Source organism: Hyperolius riggenbachi, chromosome 7 (assembly GCF_040937935.1).
Source record: "Hyperolius riggenbachi isolate aHypRig1 chromosome 7, aHypRig1.pri, whole genome shotgun sequence".
Classification (NCBI taxonomy): domain Eukaryota; kingdom Metazoa; phylum Chordata; class Amphibia; order Anura; family Hyperoliidae; genus Hyperolius; species Hyperolius riggenbachi.
Window position 1 is genome coordinate 13,383,577 of NC_090652.1, and position 22,195 is coordinate 13,405,771.

At 46.5% G+C, this 22,195-nt stretch overlaps 1 protein-coding gene across 1 annotated transcript in view; it reads left to right on the forward strand.

Annotated features, from left to right (window-relative positions):
• Nucleotides 1-17,857, forward strand: part of LOC137525391 (serine/threonine-protein phosphatase PP1-alpha catalytic subunit-like) — a 44,318-nt gene extending 26,461 nt beyond the window's left edge. Inside the window, exons 2-5 of the mRNA XM_068246465.1 lie at nt 7,188-7,319; nt 8,804-9,034; nt 11,307-11,411; nt 17,574-17,857. Of these exons, the coding sequence (XP_068102566.1) occupies nt 7,188-7,319; nt 8,804-9,034; nt 11,307-11,411; nt 17,574-17,842 (737 nt within the window). The 3' untranslated portion in view covers nt 17,843-17,857. The remainder of the gene's footprint in view (nt 1-7,187; nt 7,320-8,803; nt 9,035-11,306; nt 11,412-17,573) is intronic.
• Nucleotides 17,858-22,195: the final 4,338 nt, after the last annotated feature.

The window sequence follows — 22,195 nt, forward strand, 5'->3', positions numbered from 1 at the left end:
CACGTAAAGCAACTATTGCGCCTGCGCATAAAAATGAGAAGTTTCAGGGAGAAATAGTGAAATGCGCATGTCAAGCCTAGTACGAACGACAGTTTCCAACGATGTACTACTTTTGCAAACGATCGCCGTTGGTTAAAATCCGCCGAGACAGAACTTTCTTTTGTAGCGATTTGGCTCGTTCGTCGTTTGCCTTAATAGTCGGTGGTTCGTTTTTTGTAACGATCGTCATTGGTAAAGATCGGGGAACGATCGTTACAAACGACTATAGTCGCATGTGTGTACGCTCCTCTAGTCATGGTCGCTTGGAGGGTGCCACAGATGATGTAGATATACTGTAGCACTGGACAAAGTGGTTAACCCTCCTGGCGGTCTATTAAAAACCGCCAGGGGGCAGCGCAGCCGTTTTTTTGATTAATTTTTTTTTTTAAATCATGTAGCGAGCCTAGGACTCGCTACATGATAGCCGCATACCCCCAGCCCCGCCGATCGCCTCCGGCGATAGGCGATTAGGAAATCCCGTTCAAAGAACGGGATTTCCTGGAGGGCTTCCCCCGTCGCCATGGCGACGGGGCAGGATGACATCGTGGACGTCGTGACGTCTAAGGGAGTCCCGATCCACCCCTTGCCGCTGCCTGGCGCTGATAGGCCATGCAGCGCAGGGGTCTAAGGGGGGGGGCTGTCTTGCGACGCGGATAGCGGCGATCGAGCGCGGGGTGGCGGCGATCGAAGTGCTGACGCAGCTAGCAAAGTGCTAGCTGCGTTCAGCAAAAAAAAAATTATTCAAATCGGCCCAGCAGGGCCTGAGAAAGCCTCCTGCGCGGCTTACCCCACAGAAAGTGTGTGGTTTATTTTTTTTCTTTTTTTTTTTTTTCTTTTTTTTCCCACATCAGTTACTGTAAAAAAATCGACAAAACGAGCTTGTGAATATACATCGTCACAAACCGCATGCAGATGTATCAGGTGTGACCCCTGGAAATGTTGGCATGTTCAGGTCCCTGTGTTTGTTTTTTGTTTGCGTTCTGACAGATAAAGCTGATCATTCTTGGGGTTTTTGGGATGTTCTCTGTGACTGAGAAAAAAAAATCTCTCTGAGCAGAGATTTTGTGTCCTCAGCACATGAAAGTGAAAATTGGAAAGGCTGAGCCAGAAAGAGCTGATTGTGACACTGCGGCCAGCTGCCGTAATCCTCGCCATGATTTGAGTCGCTATATTTATAGTGGATAAGCGCCTGATGTATTTGTCGCTGTCTGATAAATCCCCTTTACCGTCCAGGCTTGGCCTTCTGCGGAAGGCTTTGGAGCGATTAGCTGCCTTCATTTCTTCTCTGGAACATTAATGTGCAGCAAAGTCCAATCAGCTGAGCCTATAGCAAAGCTACCATAGTACAGTGTTTAAAATAAGCAGCATGAGTCATCTGGAGGAAGGGCGAGAAATATACACAGGAATCAGCGAGTTCAGCTGGGACTGACTCGTTTAATCAGTACTTAATAAGAGCATATGGATTTTTGTGTGGCTGGATACAACTAAGAAACATGGTGGTGAAGGTGAGAACCCCCCCCCCCCTCCCAGCACTTAGAGAACCAGGGGCGGTTCCTTGGGGGTTAGATGGGACACAGAGGCATGTTCTCTGCCTCATAACATGCGTCTGTGTCCCCACACTGCCACTCTGCCCCCCCTCCCCATGCTATAGCCCTTTGAAATTAGCTTCAATAGTTGTCGCTATTTTGGAGGGGAAACAGTAAGGGATTCCTTGTTCAAAACACCTACTAGGGGTGTTTTTTGCAGGGTTTCCAGATCTGCCATTGGGCAGCTCTCTCTCTGGCCACGCCCCTCCCTGCTGCTGGATGAGAGAATCGATCTCTCCTTCTAGCATTGACCCCAGAGGTCACTGAAAGTGGGCCAGTGCGGCCAGCAGGAGCGGTAGATTTGGTGGCTACCTGATCCACCCAGCCTCCCAGATCAAGTAGCATAATTTTTTTTCCTCTAGTTTTATGAGCCCACCTCAGGCTCTTTAATTAATTGGTTCTATCAATGCTTGATAGATTTATGCTTACCGTAAATCTGTTAAAATCGAGCTTGCCCATGTATGGTAGGAAGTGATCACTAATCAAATTCCAGTTAGGTAGGCATCGATCAGCCAGACATAATCTGCAGGGCTGTGGAGTCGGTAATTTTTTGGGTACCTGGAGTCGTTGATTTTTGTACAGAGTTCACATCCCTGCATATCTGGCCATAATCGATCATTGTATGGTTATAACGCCTGAGGTGAGGATCGGGAGGTTGCCATATTTATTTCCTTTTTAGACCATACCAGTTGCCAGGCAGTCCTGCTGCTCTATTTGGCTGCAGTAGTGTCTGAATCACACACCTGAAACAAACATGCAGCTAATCCAGTCATTATTCAGTCACCTGATCTGCATGCTTGGTCGGGGCCTGTGGCTGAGGGTATTAAAGCGCACATAATGCCCTTCCCTGAACAAGCATGCAGATCAGACGTTTCTGACTGAAGTGTGACTGGATTAGGTGCATGCCTATTATTCAAGTATTATTCGGACACTACTGCAGTCAGAGACCAGCAGGACAGCCAGGCAACTGGTATTTAACAGGAAATAAATATGGCAGCCTCCATATCCCTCTCACTTCAAGCGGATCCGAGATGAAAAAGTAACAAGTGAAATGTCTATATATCTTATCTAAAGTTTTTAGATCGTTTACACCGTATATCCAGCTGCAAACAGCTTCAACAGAATATGATTATTTCTTCCTGTGATACAATAACGCCCATGTTGTTTGTAAACCTTACACAGGAGGGCTGATCTGCATCTCCAGCCCTCAGCCTATTAAAACTTATCCCCCCCCCCTCCTCCCCTCTGCCTCTGAAATCTCTGGCTAGTAACGCTTCCCCCTCCTCCTGCCCAGGCTGAGCTTCCATGAGCCCTTGCTACTGTCCGAAACTGCCAAGGCTCTCTGAAAAGCTGTACCGAGGCTTATTTAGTTTATATGGAATTAGAGTATTAAAACAAAGTATTTGGCTTGAGGAATGCCCTATAATCTATATGAAAGGAACACAATTCTGCAATGAGTAAAAGTTTATCTTGGATCCACTTTCAGGTATACGTTATCGGCCTCCTGACAGCCCCAGTCACAGTGGTGCAGTCTCTGAGGTGTGTTTGTGTGTTACTGGTAATGTGTGTTTAGCGACGTGGTGTGCATTGACCTTCCCCTGTGACATCAGTGGGTGTGTCGCATATAATGCTGTTCCCCACCACCTGTGCCTTCCTGCCAGGTTCCCAGCATGTTCCTCCTCTCACATGCTTCTGTGCGTCCCTCCACCATTGTGTCTGCGTACCGCTGTGTGTTTGCTGTAGCTGTGATCTCGGCTGTTGCCGTTTGTTGTTGCTGGGGTGGTTATACTGGTTTGTGTGCTTTTTGTCACAGGTCACTAATGGCCAGCGGTGGTTAGGCTGAGAGCGCACCTGTATTGTGCCACCTGGGCCTTTGTTTGAGGTTGGGCTTGGCGATATGGACAACTTTCCAGGGCTGTGGAGTCGAGGCAATTTTGGGTGCCTGGAGTCGGAGTTGAGAAAAAATGCACCGACTCCTAATGAATTTGTAACCCTAATTAAAATAGAAAATGTGATAAAATGTTCTATTTCTCAGATAATATTCATTAAAAATAATGTGTGTATATATACTGTAATAGCTGTGCTCAGTCCACAAAAATGAAATAAACCAATCAAAATGAGTTACTTGTGCTTCTTCAATAAAGCAGTCCCCGTATTTTTAAAGTCAGATATACATATCTGATTGTGACTGTATATAGGATGTGTACACAGGAATCTCTTATATATACTAAATAACATCTATGCTGTAAGTATAAAGCCTGATGTGTAGCTGTGTCACTAATAGAGATGGTCAACGAGATGGAAATAATTCTGCGATGATTCTGGTTTATGCAAATGTACGTACTCTTTGCTCATGAAATCAATTAATTTGATATGTTGTTAAAATTTGGTTTGGTGACTACAAATTAAAGGGTACCTGAGACGGATGAAAAGTAAAGTGTGTGTGTTTTTTTTTTTTTGTTTTTTTTTTTTTTTAATATACATACATGGGGCTTCCTCCAGCCCTCTTCAGGCCAATCAGTCCCTCGCTGTCCTCCACCACCTGGATCTTCTGCTATGAGTCCTGGTAATTCAGCCAGTCAGCGCTGTCCGGCCGCATGCCGCTCCCACAGCCAGGAACATTCTGCACCTGCGCAATAGTGCTGCGCAGGTGTAGTACGCTCGCGGCGGAGTGTGTGCATGCGCACTACACCAGACTGGCTCAAGTACCTGGACTCATAGCAGAAGATCCAGGTGGCGGAGGACAGCGAGGGACTGATTAGCCTGAAGGTGGGCTGGAGGAAGCCCCAGGTATGTATAAAACTTTAATTTCTTTTGTCTCAGGTTTACTTTGTTACACAGTAGTACTATACTCTACATATGCACTCTCCACAGAGCTGCAGGGAATCCACTGAGAATGTTGTGCACATTGAACACTTAGGTGTTGTCTATCACCCATAAACCTGGTTCAGATTGTGCATGAAGAATGTGTAATAGAGGAAGAATCTCCTTATTCCCCTGCAGAGTACCTGTACACCACACATGTACCCACAGTTACATTGCCTAGGGCCTGATAGAAGTTCTTTGTTCCGGTTTGTACCTTTTACAAGTACTCTTACCAAGGACTAGTTTTAGTCTAAAGGGAATAAATATGGCAGTCTCCATATCCTTCTCACTTCAGTTGTCTTGTAAAATTCCTAAGCGTTGGCAGTCAAGAGACGAATTTCACGTTACATACTTTTAATCAACAAAATTGTAATATGCAAATTAGAGGAGTCTGTGTCGAGGAGTCGGTGGAATCCTAAACTGAGGAGTCGGAGTCGGTGGATTTTTTGACCGACTCCACAGCCCTGCAACTTTCTACATCTACGTCCCTCGTACCACTCTGTAAGGTCATACAATGCAGCCGATCCAAGACGATATAGATCTAAGGCCTGGAACCCACTACAATTGCATGAAAAAACACTGCTATTTCCGGGGCGCAGAACACAAACCCAGATATTAAAGGGAACCAGAGACAAAAGGAAAGTAAAAAAAATAAATAAAAAGCTTTCATACATACCTGGGGCTTCCTCCAGCCCCATACGCACGGATCGCTCCCACGCCGCCGTCCTCCGCTTCCTGTATCGCTGGTACCGGGTCCCGTCACTTCCGGCGGACGCGACCAATTTTCCGCATGCACAGGGGCTCCCGTCCATACCCTTACGCATGCGGCTGCGCAGTAAGGCGCTGCACGCATAAGGATAAGGAGGGAGCCCCTGTGGTGCGGACAATTGGCCGCATCCGCCGGCCGACTAGTGGAAATTACGGGACCCGGTACTGGCGGATCCAGGCAGCGGAGGATGGTGGCGTGGGAGCGATCCGTGCGTATGGGGCTGGAAGAACCCCCAGGTATGTATAAAGGCTTTTCTTTGAATCCTCTCTGGTTCTCTTTAACCACATCCTTTATTAATGGGATGCACTCACACTGGCAATCGTGCGCACATACTGAACCGCAAATATAAAATCCAGACTTGCTGCATTTTTCTTCAACCGTATCACGATTGCGCTTCAAATCGGAAGCAATGGAAGCCTATGAGATCAGTGTCCATTCCCATTAGTCTTGTGGCTGCAGGCAGGACACAACTCGCCTGTCCGGTGGATTCGGTTCTGCCCACGCTGCCACCTGCTGTTAGGTACAAAGCAGATTGGAAGCCAGCAGAAGGCTGGAGCGCCACATCGGTTTGCATGAAAACAATGGAAATCCTGTGACAATTGGGAAAATTCTCATTGGTTTATGGTGGACCAATAAGAATCCTCCCTGTTACTAGGTAGGACTCCTGTTCCTGTAACTTCCATACATCTTAATGAATTCAGTCTGCATGAAAGAGAAGAGGTTAATGAAAGCAGAGTGACCTTAACTCTACTCCAGTAATAACTCGTTCCCTTTATACAGCCATTTCAGATGTGCAGAGAAAGATCACTGTAGCAATAGTTTGATGAAACTGTCTGCTGAAAGCCTGACTCCTTCCATGTGGGAATCCCCATACCCCTCCCCCCTGGTGACTCATGCTGTCTGGTGGTGAGCGGACAGCTGGAGTCCTCGGAAAAGTGGTTGGGGGGGGGGGGGGGGGAGGAGCAGTAATCACATAAGTACCGGTAAGTGTGTGTGTGTGTTTTGTTTGGGCTGTATAAAAAAGTAAAATGAACCTGTAAAGAAAAAAAAGTGCCCCTATGAGGATACTTGCCTCAGAGTGAAGCCTCTGGATCCTTGGCGATCCAGCGCTGGCAGCCCCTGAAAATCGGCGCAGTAGCTCCTGCAGTACAAACTTCCTCTTGGGCTCTGGTAATAATAGACAAGCCCGATCGGGTCCGCTGCACTGCGCAGGCGTCTCGAGTCTACACAGCAGAGCGGACCCGATCCAGCTCCGCTATTTCCGCTGCAGCTCGAGGGGAAGGTATGTATTGCGCAGCAGTCCGGATTGGTAAATATTGCCGTGTACTGTTCGGAGGGATGTCGATAGGATGGGGGAAGCTTCATGTGGACAAGCCCACCGGCAGGACGCTGCTTTTGTTGGTGTTGGTCCAGACCGTTTGTTTTCTGGCAGGCTCAGTACCACTGACAATACTGAGTGAATATACTTACAACTTATGCACAGCAACTACATGTGTGTGGATTAGTGCAGATAACTGCCATAGGTTTGTAAGGGCTAGCCGGACACTGGACAGATCTTTGTCCTAGTTTGTTCCTGGGGGGGGGGGGAGATGAGCAAAGATGCCTGCAGTGGCACCACCAGCACTGAGAAATCTGTTTACTTTTTTAATACCTCAAATGACTATTTTATAATAGGTGGTGTATAATGACCACTTTTGAGCTGTACTATTAGGGCTTTTGAGTCTCGTATGACTTGCCTGTTACATAGTAATATTACCGCTGGTTTGTAAATTTGCCAATTGGTTCTTTTGGTTTACCTTTAACGTGTGCGCTATTTAAGTTGGATGTAGCACTCTTGTATATTTGTGAAACTGTACAGCTGCTGTGTCTTGCCTCTTTGCATGTTTTTGCTTTTTCTTCGTACTCATTGCATGGTGCTTGTGTTTCAGTGAAAGGCTGCCGTCCGGGGAAGAACGTCCAGCTGACTGAGAACGAGATCCGAGGGCTGTGCCTGAAGTCTCGCGAGATCTTCCTGAGTCAGCCCATCCTCCTGGAGCTAGAGGCCCCACTAAAGATCTGTGGTGAGTAAGAATGCTGCACCCCGCCCACATTCACAGGTACACGCCCATAGCCCATCCTCCTGGAGCTAGAGGCCCTGCTAAAGATCTGTGGTGAGTGAGAATGCTGCACCCCGCCCACAATCACAGGTACACGCCCATAGCCCATCCTCCTGGAGCTAGAGGCCCCGCTAAAGATCTGTGGTGAGTGGGGCAGCCCTGCCCACATTCACAGGTACACGCCCATAGCCCATCCTCCTGGAGCTAGATGCCCTGCTAAAGATCTGTGGTGAGTGAGAATGCTGCACTCCGCCCACATTCACAGGTACACGCCCATTACTGATGTACACCCGATTGTTGGCTTAAAGGACAACTGTAGCGAGAGGTATGTGGAGGCCGTCATTTTAAATACCAGTTGCCTGGCAGTCCTGTTTATCTATTTGGCTGCATCAGTGTCTGAATCACACCAGAAACAAGCATGCAGCTAATCTTGTTAGGTCTGACTAATGCCAGAAACACCTGATCTGCTGGAACCTTGTTCAGGGGCTACGGCTGAAAGTATTAGACGCAGAGTATCAGCAGGACAGCCAGGCAACTGGTATTGGTTAAAAGTAAATAAATATGCAGCCTCGGGTTCACTTAGAGCAGGGGTCTCAAACTCGATTTACCTGGGGGGCCGCAGGAGGCAAAGGCAAGATGAGGTTGGGCCGCATAAGGAATTTCACAATCGCAGCGGATCGCCGCCTCTGCCCGCCCCTCTCACTCTTCCTTCACAGCGAGGGGCGGGGAGAGGCGGCGATCCGTGCGGCGATTGACGTCAGGAGGGGCAGAGCTGAAGCTGAAAGCTCTGCCCCTTCCAGGAAATGCCGGCGGATTGCCCCCCGGCGATTTGGGGGTTCTGCAGCCCTCGTTTAGCAGCGGGGGTGCGGCGGATTACTTGAGAGCTCTAAAGCGAACTATAAGGAAGCTTTTGCCGGCGAGGGCCACAAAATATATCGAGGGCCGCGAGTTTGAGACCCCTGACTTAGAGGGTGGCTTTGCCTCGGGTCAGGTGTGCTTTAACAAGTGATGTACGCAGCAGGTCTTGGTTGACTCGAGCATCTCTAGCCAGAGCGCATAAGTGATGTTTTGTACCTGGACTTGTCTAGTGTATAATGTATTGCTGGGTGACGAGGCTGTCCTGTGATGATCACTAGATGTGCAGATGGTCCGAGCCTTTGTGCTAGCTTAGCAGGATGTTGTAGCAGATCAGGTTCTACACCTGTCTGGAGATGCTGCAGTAGATCAGGTCCTCAGGCATTGATCTGCCTCTCTCTCCCTCCAGGTGATGTGCACGGACAGTATTACGACCTGCTGAGGCTGTCCTGTGAGGATCACCAGATGTGCAGATGGTCCGAGCCTTTATGCTAGCTTAGCAGGATGTTGTAGCAGATCAGGTTCTACACCTGTCTGGAGATGCTGCAGTAGATCAGGTCCTCAGGCATTGATCTGCCTCTCTCTCCCTCCAGGTGATGTACACGGACAGTATTACGACCTGCTGAGGCTGTTTGAATATGGCGGCTTTCCCCCGGAGAGTAACTACCTGTTCCTGGGGGACTATGTGGACCGTGGAAAGCAGTCCCTGGAAACCATCTGCCTGTTGTTGGCGTACAAGATTAAATACCCAGAAAACTTCTTCTTGCTGCGCGGGAACCACGAGTGCGCCAGCATCAACCGCATCTACGGCTTCTACGATGAATGTAAGTCTGCAAGCGGGCAAAGCTGATTGGATGTGCCAGCCCTACACTGATCAATGCTCGGGGGGGGGGGGGGGGGTAACTTGTTGGGGGGACTTGGTGAGAACTTTACCTAACCATGGCAACGCTGCTGTCTCATGTCCCTTCTTAGAACTTGCCTGTTCTAGTGACAAAATGTGGGGGCATTTGTGTTAGGGTTGCAGACAGCAGTAACCTTTAGCAGCCTAGAAGAGTAAGATTAGAATTTTGTCAGTGTTTTCGATGCTCTGTGCATTTGTGTTGGAAATGTTTTGTCACACTTGTCTCATTGCTGGTAACAGATTGTGAGGGGGAAACAACGGCAATAAGAGGGCCTCAATCTTTCCTACTGTAGCCTAGACTAAAGCTTTGATAGCAGCGGTAAGGGCCCCTCCTCCACTGATGGCGTTTAGCAATCTAATTACGATTGCTTGCGGACAGGGCCGGGCAGAGGCAAGAGAGGCTCCAGCCTCATGGTTGAACGTGTGTGGTAAATTGGTCATAATTTTGAAATGTTACAAGCCATCAGAAAAATTGATTGCAATTCTTGAATTGAACAGATCTATTAAAAATTGTATGGTGTCTGGCCACCTTAGAGTGAACCAGAGAGGAAGCACCCTCATGTATTTTACCATATATATCAGTGGGAACATTAGAGAAAACACCTACCCTGCTCTCTGTTTCATACTTCACTGCTCAGCCTGCTGGTTATCAGCCCTGATAAAATCCCTGACTGAGCTTCACTCTGGCTTTGCTATATTGACTCAGCTATAATGATTCCTGAGCAGAGCCACAAGGGGGCAGGCTTGGGCTTGAAAAGACACCAGAGAACAGACTCGGCTATAAATATTCCTGAGCAAAGCCAGACTGAATGCTCATTCAGGGATTTTATCAGGGCTGATAAGAAGCGAGGTGAACAGTTAAAAATGAAACAGAGCAGGGTAGGTGTTTTCTCTAATGTCCCCATTGATATATATGGTAAAATACATGAGGGTGCTTCCTCTCTGGTTCACTTTAAGACTGGTGGAAACAGCGTGGGTGCGTTTTCCCTATTGCGATGCTTTGCGACTCAAATTTTTACATGTCTCCTGCATTTTTCATGGGCCTGAGCTCCAGTACAAGGCGCAGGAGTGAAGGAAAAGCTCATATAAAACAGCATTACATTTTTTGCAATCCAGCATTTGATTTCTCGTCCCCCCCCCCCCCCCAACCAGTTTTTTTTTTTTTCCCCCCCCTCCTGCCACAATCCTGCAATACAGCTGTCAGATTGCACATAAATAGTCTTGAAAATTGAGTGAGATTGCGTTGATTGTTTTTCACAGTGGAAAAGGGAACTAAACTGTAAACCCGTTTGCCTGGTTTTGTGAAGATCTGCTCCTCATCACTCTCACGATGGTCTACATTTCCAGAAATAAATGATTACCTACTCCTTTTTTTTTTTTTTTATTGCAGCCCTCAGGTTTCTGGTCACATGGCCTGTGTGCCGGTTTCCAAAACTCCTTCTGGATCAGCTCACTGGAAGTTCAGTTGATCAGCCAGTCTTGTGGGCTGCTCTATTACTTGAGGGTGAATGTGTGTAGGGGGTGGCCACAGACTTTTCAGCCTGCCTGAGGGGCGTGTCTAAACTAAAGTTCATCCATTGAAGAGGTGGAGCAGATCTCTGACACTAAACTACATTTAGGGCTCGTTTCCACTATAGCGAATCCGCATGCAGATTCGCATAGTCAATACAAGTGGATGGGATTGTTTCCACTTGTGCGGGTGCGTTTTGGAGTGCGGGGGAAATCTGCACGGCAGAGCCGTCAGATTCCGCATGCGGCAGGAATGCGGGCGAATCGCCCGCAATGCTTTTAATAGGGAAATCGCATGCGGCTTTGTCATGCGGATTTCCCCGCGATTTCGCGTGCGATTTCGCATGTAAAGCTATGGAGCTTACGCAGGTCAGTGACATGGTTAAATTCGCCTGGCTCCTTGCCATGCGAAATCGTGGGGAAATCCGCATGCGGAAACTCATCCGCATGCGATTTTGTCCGCGGTGGAATCCAGGCGGTTCCGCACTGCAACAGTGGAAACGAGCCCTTAGCGTAGCTGCTGAAAAAGCAGGGTAAGACGGCTCGGGAATAGTAGTTTTTTGCATTACTTTTTTAGCTAACAGTTACGAGAGGCCATTGGGCTTTAGCCTGAGCACACTGGGAGCTGTACTTTCACACTTACACTTTTGTGCAGCACAAGTAATCTGTGTTTTTTATGTGTGCAGGTAAAAGGCGGTATAACATCAAGCTATGGAAGACGTTCACTGACTGCTTTAACTGCCTCCCCGTTGCTGCTATTGTAGATGAGAAGATCTTCTGCTGTCACGGAGGTCAGTGCTGTGTATGTCTGTACAGTGTGTGTGACGTCCTTGTATGGCAACAATGCTTCAGCTCCTCTGCATCTGTTCCGTAGTGCCAAAGTTCTGCTTGTACTTCTGTAATGCAAACCTGTGTTACATATTTTTCTACTTCCTGTTTTAAATCTGAATACAGGAAGTCTGCCCTGTTTTTGTCTTCACGGTAATGGTTGGTTCCCTTAGTTGTCGTGGCTCAATTTTACTGAGCTGGGCCTCGATTCATCAAGACTTATCGAATCCATTACCGACAGCTCGGTAAAATACCAAACTCGATAAGTTGATTTCAGGATTCATCAAAGTTATGTACAGCTGTTAACGAGCATTCGGTAATCATTCGGTAATGATGCGATAAAACGCATAGAAAGTGCAATTCATGAAAATGTGGTTTAGTGTTACATTTAGGATTAGTTCTCTCCTTCACTGCTCTGTGGTTATTCCTGTCAGATCATTGCTGACAGAGAAGATGGAGCCATCTGAAGTGGTTATGTATCAGCTGAGAGTGATTCAAAGGCGCAGAAGGGCAAGAATAAGGTCCAGAACCATATCAATTTGCAAGAGAATGGATTTATTTGCTATACCAGGACATCTGCATTTCTCTAGAATCATCTTGTAAGAGAACACAGGCAGTGGCAGGGTTAACTAATTTGCTAGCTGCACTATATTTTTTTCAGAAAAGGCTCCTATCAAGCCGCAGCTGGTGAAATTGTAGGATTGTCCCAAACCACTTCCAGAATCCTGGTCCAGGTGTTAAGCCCTATTTGGAATGTTGCCATGTGGTGTTCAAAGGACCGCCTTTTACCCACATTTCCACGGGAATCTTATGGCCTTGCGTTAAATTACCGCTTGAAAATGGAAATATCGATACGTTACATTATCGAATTCACACCGCATGCGTAAAAACCTTGATGAATACAACTAGAATCGCTAAACTTCGAATTCGGTAATTTAAAGAACTGGAAAAAGCTATCGCAAAGACAATGATGAATCGAGGCCCTGATCTGCTAATTTGGGGACCAAAAGAGGAATGTAAAAGAAGACACAACGGCCTAAACCAGTACGCTGTTCAGTGGAGAGCAGAAGAACCATGATATTCGCCCTTATGGATAGCTGCCCCAACAAACACTCAATAAAGACATCCATGTTAGACTAAGGAGTAAACAAATGCAGGAAATCCAGAAGGTGCAATAATCGTTTTATTAGATGTATCCCCTCAATACAGTCTAAAAAAACAGTGGGCCACATTCCAGAAAAGTGGTCATTGGGCTGCTGTGGAATGCTGGGACTGGGAGCGTCTTTTCTGGGACATTGTGCCATATTGAACTAGGTGAGGATTTGGTGTTTCCCCCATACTGACTATCGTATGCCTCTTTGCATGCATTTGACATTGATGGGAATGTTTCATGATTATTTTAGGTGCTTTATTCAGTCACCAATGTTGTAACGAAGGAGCTTGGGGCCCGGTGCGAGTTTAACATGGGGCCCCAAGTACTCTTGATATGAAGCCCAAAAACCTACCAAGGGCAGCAGCAGTGTGAGAGGTGTAATCGGAGTAAGAAAATGGCTGGTTAAAGCAGGGCTGTGGAGTCGGAGTCGGGGCAATTTTGAGCACCCAGAGTCTGAGTTGGAGTCGGAGTCGTGGTTTCAGAAACGTTGGAGTCGCATGATTTTTGTACAAAATCCACAGCCCTGTTAAGTATTAGACTAAGGAGTCAGAGTCGAGGAGTCTGAGCAATGTTGGGTACCCGGAGTTGGAGTCGGACTCGTGATTTCAGAAACTGAGGAGTTGGAAGATTTTTGTACCGACTCCACAGCCCTGTGTTAAAGTGTAACGGCATAAATGAAAATTCTTTTTATCTGATAAACAAGTAATAAGGATGCTAACCAGGCAATCCAAAAGCTAAATCACTATTACTTTTCTTGTTGATAAATGATCATTCCCCAGTTTACCTGACTCTTATTTGGTACACACAAAATTTGGTACACAAAGGAAGTTGCAGGGCATGCTGGGTTGTCCTTTTTTGCTTCTCTACTTCCCATCAGACTTAGACTCTGAAGCAAATTTTTTTTTTTTTGCTAGATTTACCTTTAAATTCGCTTCAGAAGTCTCATCAGTGGCAAACTGCCGCATCCCTGACGAAAAACTAGGGCTGCAGACCCCCCCCCCCCCCCCAAATCCCCGGGGGGCAAACATCCACGACCAACTTGGTTGTGGATTTTGCTGCTCTGAGAGGCTGAGCTATGAGCTGTAGCTCTGCCTCTCCTGCCGTCAATCGCCACCTCTCTCTGTGGTAAGACTGAGAGGGGCGGGGAGAGACAGCAATTCGCCGCTATTGACATCAGAGGCAGAACTGTAGCAGAGAGCTCTGCCCCTTCCAGGAAGTGCCGGCCTTAGCCCTCCGGGTATTTGGGGAGTCTGCAGCCCTAGTTTTTCAGCGGGGATGCGGCGGTTAAGCGCTAATGAGTACTGAAGCGAATGAAAAGGTAAATTTAGCAAAAAAAAATTCGCTTCAGACTCTAATGCAGCCTGATTGGCTGAAGCCTCTTTCCCTCCTGTTTTCCCCTCCCACACCTCTGTTCCTCTCTGATTGGCCAATATTTCTCATGCTGAGACAATGCACTTTCTATAGTGGAGGGCGGGCAATGCATACACAATCAGGCAGAGGAGAGTAAGGGAGGAAATGACAGCAGGATTGGCTTCAAAATAGCCACAGTTAAAATGGGAAATGGCAAGAATTTTCTCTATTTTTTATTTTAACTGGAAAAAATCACTAAAATCAGAACGTGGACAGTGCAATACATATGTAATGTAAGTAGAGCAAGTATTTATCTTCTTCATATGTGTTTTGTTGTTTTCTGAGATATGTTGGCTGACTGTTCCCCTCTAACGGTTTACCACTACGCAATGCACATATAGAGGTGTTAATGATCAGCATAGCACTAATGAAAAGCTAATAAGATGGAGGAGCCCATAGTGGACCCCTCTGGTCCTGGGGCTCCCGGGGCGGTCGCAACCTCTGCAGCCCCTATTGCTACGCCACTGCTAGTCACCAGCATATGAAGGGTGCATTTTCCAGCTCTGTTTACATCCTCTACCCCGTTTCCATAATTATTTGCACAGATGTGTCCCGATGCATATAGATATCTGACTCTCTTCAGACATGCATGGGCTGCCGGCCCAGTCCCAGTTTTATTTCTGGGATTTTTAAATGATTGTTTTGAGGGGTTACATCTCCTAATTATTATTGAACCTCCATTATTCTTCAGTGCTTTACTCTTAGCCTAACATGGATGTCTTGAGTGTTTTGAATTTAAAAAAAAAAAAAAGTGGTTGCCATGGGGAAACCACACACTTGCTATAAATGTGTCCTGGACTACAGCTTTCTCAGTGTACAGCCTCCAGCATTTCCCACCATCTGACACTCTGCAGTGCTGTGTCCGTACAGCCCCTTCTACATCCTGTGTACAAGGAAGTGACTACCTGCTGACTGTACAGCCATATGAGGCATGTGCAATCGTCACAGGTTCCCTATGCATGCTGGGACTTGTAGCCTTAAAGGGTACGGTAGCTGGATAGTGTAATGGTTAAGGGCTCTGCCTCTGACACAGGAGACCTGGGTTCAAATCTCGGGTCTCTGCCTGTTCAGTAAGCCAGCACCTATTCAGTAGGAGACCTTGGGCAAGTCTCCCTAACACTGCTACTGCCTATAGAGCGCGTCCTAGTTCCTGCAGCTCTGGCGCTATGAGTCCGCCAGGAGAAAAGCGCGATATAAATGTTCTGTTTGTCTGTGTGCCTGAACTGAGTGTCCTTCCTGCATATAACTAGACTGTGGTTTATTTTTTAACTTCTCCCTAAGTGTTGAACATTCATGTATGGAAGTGATAGTTTCTCTTTAGTTGGACTACAGCATATTACTCACGGATTACTAATAACCGCCACAAAACCTTTGACAGAGTACAGCTTCTGAGTGCAGGAAATGGATACAAAAAAGTCAATAGTTCATATATTGTAGCTCTAAACTGTATCACACAATCGGCTGAGACAATAAAACATTAAACTTAGGTTTTTAACTTTTAAGCAGAAAATCCAACTGATAAGTGATTGGTCCCTTGCCATCCTCCTCCACTGCCTGAATCTTGTGATAGAGGTCCTGGTAATTCCAGCAGTCGAGGCGCACCGTTCATGCCTGGCTCGGCGGTGCTAGCCCGTCGCAGGGAGTGCGCGTGGCCGTACTGTACCGACTGGATGCATTGCTGGGACTCCTAGTGGAGGATCCAGGCAGCGAAGGACGGCGACGAGAGATCAACCAGCCTGAATTGGGCTGGAGGAAGCCCCAGGTATGTATAATTTCTCTTATTTGATCTCTGGTTCACTTTAAAGCAAATCTGTGAGGTTTGGGGAGGGAAAACTTGCCTCAGGAGGAAGCCTCTGAAACCTCAAGTCTTCCTCCTCCAAGCCGTTGACAAGCAGGGCCCCTCGAAACGCATCAGAAAAGTTAAACCGAGAGACAATAAAGTGTATTATTGCCTGTAGAGGAGTCATTTGAGAAGTGTAAGATTCTCAAAACAGGTTCACCATGATAAGCAGGTGGTGATAATAAACACGAATTTCCTCTGATGGTATAGAGAAGACCATATGGCTGCATAGTGTCATGGTTAAAGGACAACTGTAATGAAAGGGATGGAGGCTGCCATATTTATTTCCTATCGAACAATACCAGTTGCCTGGCTGTCCTGCTGGTCTATTTGGCTGCAGTAGTATTTGAATCACACCAGAAACAAGCATGCAGCTAATCTTGTCAGATCTGACAATGCCAGAAACGCCTAATATGCTGCATGCTTGTTCAGGATCTATGGCTAAAAGTATTTAAAGGGAACCAGAGACGAAGTACCCTCAGGTATTTTACCATATAAATCAGTGGGAACATTAGAGAAAACACCTACCTTGCTCTCTGTTTCATTATTTACTGTTCAGCCTGCTTCTAATCAGCCCTGATAAAATCCCCGACTGAGCATTCAGTCTGGCTTTGCTATGACTCAGCTATAATGATTCCTGAGCAGAGCCACAGGAGGGCAGGCTTGGGCTTGAAAAGACATGAGAACACAGACTCCGCTATAAATATTCCTGAACAAAGCCAGACTGAATGATCAGTTGGGGATTTCTTCAGGGCTGATAAGAACCAATCTGAACAGTAAATAATGAAACAGAGCAGGGTAGGTGTTTTCTCTAATGTTTCCACTGATTTATATGGTAAAATACATGAGGGTGCTTCGTCTCTGGTTCCCTTTAAATACTGAATTTACTGTTCATATTGGTTCGTATCAGCCCTGATGAAATCCCCGACTGATCATTAAGTCTGGATTTGTTCAGCAATATTTATAGCTCAGTCTGGTGTCTTTTCAAGCCCAAGCCTGCCCTCCTGTGGCTCTGCTCAGGAATCATTATAGCTGAATCATTATAGCAAAGCCAGACTGAATGCTCAGTCGGGGATTTTATCAGGGCTGATGAGCAACCTGAACAGTAAATAATGAAACAGAGAGCAGGGTAGGTGTTTTCTCTAATATTCCCACTGATATATACGGTAAAATACATGAGGATGCTTCGTCTCTGATCAGTAGGAAGGCCAGAAAACTGGTAAGGCTTAAAAGGAAATAAATATGGCAGCCTCCATGTATCTCTCACTAGAGCTGTCCCTTAACCACCATGGTATTCAATTTCCCCAGGATTGTTGCAAAAAGTGAGCCAATTAATTTTCATAACTCTTCTTCCTCCCCCCCCCCCCCCCCCCCCACCTGTAAATACCAAAATGTGTCAAAGGGTCTAGTATACAGTGCAGGAGAGTATTGACGTGTATATCCGTCAATACCACTAGGGAGGTTAAGGGCTCTGCCTCTGACACAGGAGACCTGGGTTCAAATCTCTGCACTTCGTGTTCAGTAAGCCAGCACCTATTCAGTAAGGAGACATTGGGCAAGACTCTAACACTGCTACTGCCTATAGAGTGCGGTCTAGTGGCTGCAGCTCTGGTGCTTTTTGTGTCCTACAGAATATAAATGTTTGTTTTTTGGTTAGGCCTGTTTTCTGAATGGGCATGGTTGTCTTCCTATTAATCAACATCTTCCTGTGTTGTGTACCAGGCCTGTCTCCTGACCTGCAGTCTATGGAGCAGATCCGCAGGATATTGCGTCCCACCGACGTGCCAGACCAGGGCCTCCTGTGCGACCTCCTGTGGTCTGACCCCGACAAGGACGTGCTGGGCTGGGGAGAGAACGACAGAGGGGTCTCCTTCACGTTCGGCGCTGATGTGGTTGCCAAATTCCTTCATAAGCATGACCTGGATCTGATCTGCCGAGCGCACCAGGTGAGGAAAGCACCCAAACGCCCGCAACCAGGACACGAGTCTTAAGGATCTTACTACTGTGCTGCTTATTTCATTACACAGGGGCGTCAATTCTCTTAAGGTGCCCATTGACTGTACTATTTTTCCATCAGATTCATCTTTCAATGCGATTTGGATGATCAAAAAACTAATCGAAAGGAAATTATCGATGGTTTCTATTTATGGTGGTTTTATCTCCCGATTTAAATAATAAAATCCAACTTTTGGATCAGTTTTTTTCCAATTGACCTAAGAATGGTTTTACACCGCACACTGCACAGTTTTCTATACAATTTGATTATTAAAAATTGCATTAAAAGATCGAATCTGAAAGAAATATTATACTGTTAATTGGCATCTTAAAAGACTTACGAGGCCTGTTTGCTCAAAAAAAATAAATAAAAAGAAAAGTTAGATACCGGTGTCAGTTTGTGAGGCACGGAGGACGCCGTCCGCGCCCTCCGTGCCGTGCCGTTCCGCCAGGTCCCCGCTGCTCAGTATCCCCCCCCCCCCCCCCGATCGTCCCCCGACCGCACGGCCCGGGTCGGGCTCTCCAGCCTTCACAAAGATGGCCGCCGGAGCTGGCCGCGGCTGCGCAGTCTGCATAGCCGCGAGTGTGGCTGCGCAGCTCTAAGGCCAACCCCCCGATCCACGTTAACAGGCTGTTTCCTGTAGCATGGATCGGGGGGTTGGCCTTAGAGCTGCGCAGCCGCACTTGCGGCTATGCGGACTGCGCAGCCGCGGCCAGCTCCGGTGGCCACCTTTTGTGAAGGCTGAAGAGCCCGGGTCGGGGGATGTTCGCGGGGATACTGAGCGGCGGGGACCTGGCGGAACGGCACAGAGGGCGTGGACGGTGTCCTCCGTGCCTCACAAACTGACACAGGTATCTAACTTTTTTTTTTATTTTATATTTTTTTTTTAGCAAACAGGCCTCGTAAGTCCTTTAAGACCCATTCAGTAATTTTACCTCAAGCAGAAGATAGAATTTTCACACATGTGGTAGTAGTGCAATAATTTGAGATTCACTAAGATTTTTACCTCCGTGGTATTTTAGGGAATCTGGGCTCTGTTTCACTACATCTGATTTCTGATTTTGATGTGATTAAATAAAGTCCCTGAATACTGCGTTTTTCTGCGCTTTTCTTCTTGTGTTGCTAGCATCCAGTGAAAATTGGAATCCCGGTTTTCGGGGTAGAAGAAGCCTCCTGCAGTATTTCATTTCAGTGTTTGATGGATTTGATGATTTCAATGCAGGGAAAATGGATGACAGATGTAATACAGACAGCATTGTTTATTATTAGTATTATTATTATGACAAGTAAAATACAAATCCAGGCTGCATAACATTACATTTGTATCAGCTCACAACCATTAGTAACTAATCAACCATGTTTAATTACTGCATAATAGTGTGAAATTAGGGAAGTATACAGGTAGGCCCCGACTTACGAACGACCCGCCGATGCGAACGACATGGATTCTGTGTTTCCATGAGAACAAGCCCCAATTTTTTTTTTCCCAAATTGGACTTGTAGTTTTCGAGAATCTATTTTAAAAAAAATCAAAGAAAAAATGGCTTTAAAACTTGTATAAGCAGGTGCAGAGGTGATACAGAGGGGGACACTGGAGGCACAGAGGCGGTACAGGGGACAGGTGGCTGGGTGGTGTAATGGTTAAGGGCTCTGCCTCTGACACAGGAGACGCGGGTTTGAATCTCAATAAGTAAGAAAGAAAGGGGCGCTCTGAGACTCCTAATAATTCAGATGGAAGCTCCAATAGGAAAGGTCTCACCTTATTCAACTGTGGCCGGCACAGCGTACACAGCCCCGATAAGCGTGCATCCTCTTGGCCTAGCCGGGGACCGGGCTCTCTACTCGAGCGTGGCGGATGTGACGTCACGCCTCACCAACCTCATCACCGCTGTTGCTGAGAGGATCAAACAGACGCCAGCGGTAGACGCACGGTAGGCGTCAGTATTTCCGCATGAATGGTTATAAAATCCGCTATAGACGCGGTGAAGGTGTGTTTGTATGGCAGGTGCGTGGTCAGCACGCTAAAAAAGCCGCATAGGGATGGGTTGGGTTAGAAAAAGCCGCTATATATGCGGCTATAATTACGCTTATAGCTCAAAAAATAAAAAGGTATAAAATTTATTTTAAAAGACAACGCGTTCACAGAGGTACATCCTCTGCTTTATCAAGTCAATCATATTATATTGTCCACAGTTCATTATATAGCGAACTGCAACCAATCAGCTCTGTGTAGGGCGGGGGAAGGGGAGAAGGTTACCGTATTAATCCTAGACCTAGGGTCTATTTCACATAATGCCCTAAATAGAAGGGCAGGAGATACATTGCACAAATCACCTCAGTGAAAAGTGCCCATTATGTTAGTCAGAGTATACCAGAAAGTGATAGGACCCACATACCACCAGATTACCATCTGTGTGCAGGCAACCATCAATCCCAGATAAGAAGGGAAAAAAATAGGAGAAAGGGGAGAGGGGAAAAAAGGGGGGGGGGGGGGGGAAGACTTTGTACATTGTATGTCCCCAATATGTAGAATGGAGTAAATATACTGTTTATCCTCACACAATGCCCATAGGTTACATCCAACCAATCTGCACCACTTGAAAACCAATTCAGAGTACATACACATACCATATATTCCAATTATAATCCCAAAAGCACTGGCCCCAGGTGCAACTCTACTCCGACTAGTGTACTATTGGCTGTAGATGGCTCATTTCTTCTAAACATTTATTTAGGCCCCCTGGTTCTAAGGTACCCAACTTTAAGATCCAATAGGACTGCGTCCTAACAAGACGCGATATCTCTCAAACTTATTGGGGTGGTGAACTTGTTCTATAATGGTAGCCCTTAGGGCCCCAAAATCCATGTTATGAACCAAATTGAAATGGTTAGAGACACCATGTTTTGGCTCCCTTTAGCTATATTGGAACGGTGTTTATTTAATCTAGTCTGGAACTTCTGAGTGGTGCGACCCACATAGGTCAATTTACATGGGCAGCATAATATGTATATCACATTAGAACTTTGACATGTCACATAGCTTTTTATTGGGTATTCCATGGAGGTATTCCTAAATCTAAACGATGTCTTGCTGTAAACTATTGTTAATGGCGCCCTTACTTTTGGTGTTAATACCTCCATGGAACACCGTTCCAATATAGCTAAAGGGGAGCCAAAACATGGTGTCTCTAATCATTTCAATTTGGTTCATAACATGGATTTTGGGGCCCTAAGGGCTACCATTATAGAACAAGTTCACCACCCCAATAAGTTTGATATATATCGCGTCCTGTGTAGACGCGAGTCCTATTGGATCTTAAAGTTGGGTACCTTAGAACAGGGGGCCTAAATAAATGTTTAGAAGAAATGAGCCATCTACAGCCAATAGTACACTAGTCGGGAGTAGAGTTGCACCTGGGGCCAGTGCTTTTGGGATTATAATTGGAATTTATGGTATGTGTATGTACTCTGAATTGGTTTTCAAGTGGTGCAGATTGGTTGGATGTAACCTATGGGCATTGTGTGAGGATAAACAGTATATTTACTTCCATTCTACATATTGGGGACATACAATGTACAAAGTCTTCCCCCCCCCCCCCCTTTTTTCCCTCTCCCCTTTCTCTATTTTTTTCCCTTCTTATCTGGGATTGATGGTTGCCTGCACACAGATGGTAATCTGGTGGTATGTGGGTCCTATCACTTTCTGGTATACTCTGACTAACATAATGGGCACTTTTTCACTGAGGTGATTTGTGCAATGTATCTCCTGCCCTTCTATTTAGGGCATTATGTGAAATAGACCCTAGGTCTAGGATTAATACGGTAACCTTCTCCCCTTCCCCCGCCCTACACAGAGCTGATTGGTTGCCAGTTCGCTATATAATGAACTGTGGACAATATAATATGATTGACTTGATAAAGCAGAGGATGTACCTCTGTGAAACGCGTTGTCTTTTAAAATAAATTTTATACCTTTTTTATTTTTTGAGCTATAAGCGTAATTATAGCCGCATATATAGCGGCTTTTTCTAACCCAACCCATCCCTATGCGGCTTTTTTTAGCGTGCTGACCACGCAACTGCCATACAAACACACCTTCACCGCGTCTATAGCGGATTTTATAACCATTCATGCAGAAATACTGACGCCTATACCGTGCGTCTACCGCTGGCGTCTGTTGATCCTCTCAGCAACAGCGGGTGATGAGGTTGGTGAGGCGTGACGTCACATCCGCCACGCTCGAGTAGAGAGCCCGGTCCCCGGCTAGGCCAAGAGGGATGCACGCCTTATCGGGGGCTGTGGTACGCTGTGCCGGCCACAGTTGAATAAGGTGAGACCTTTCCTATTG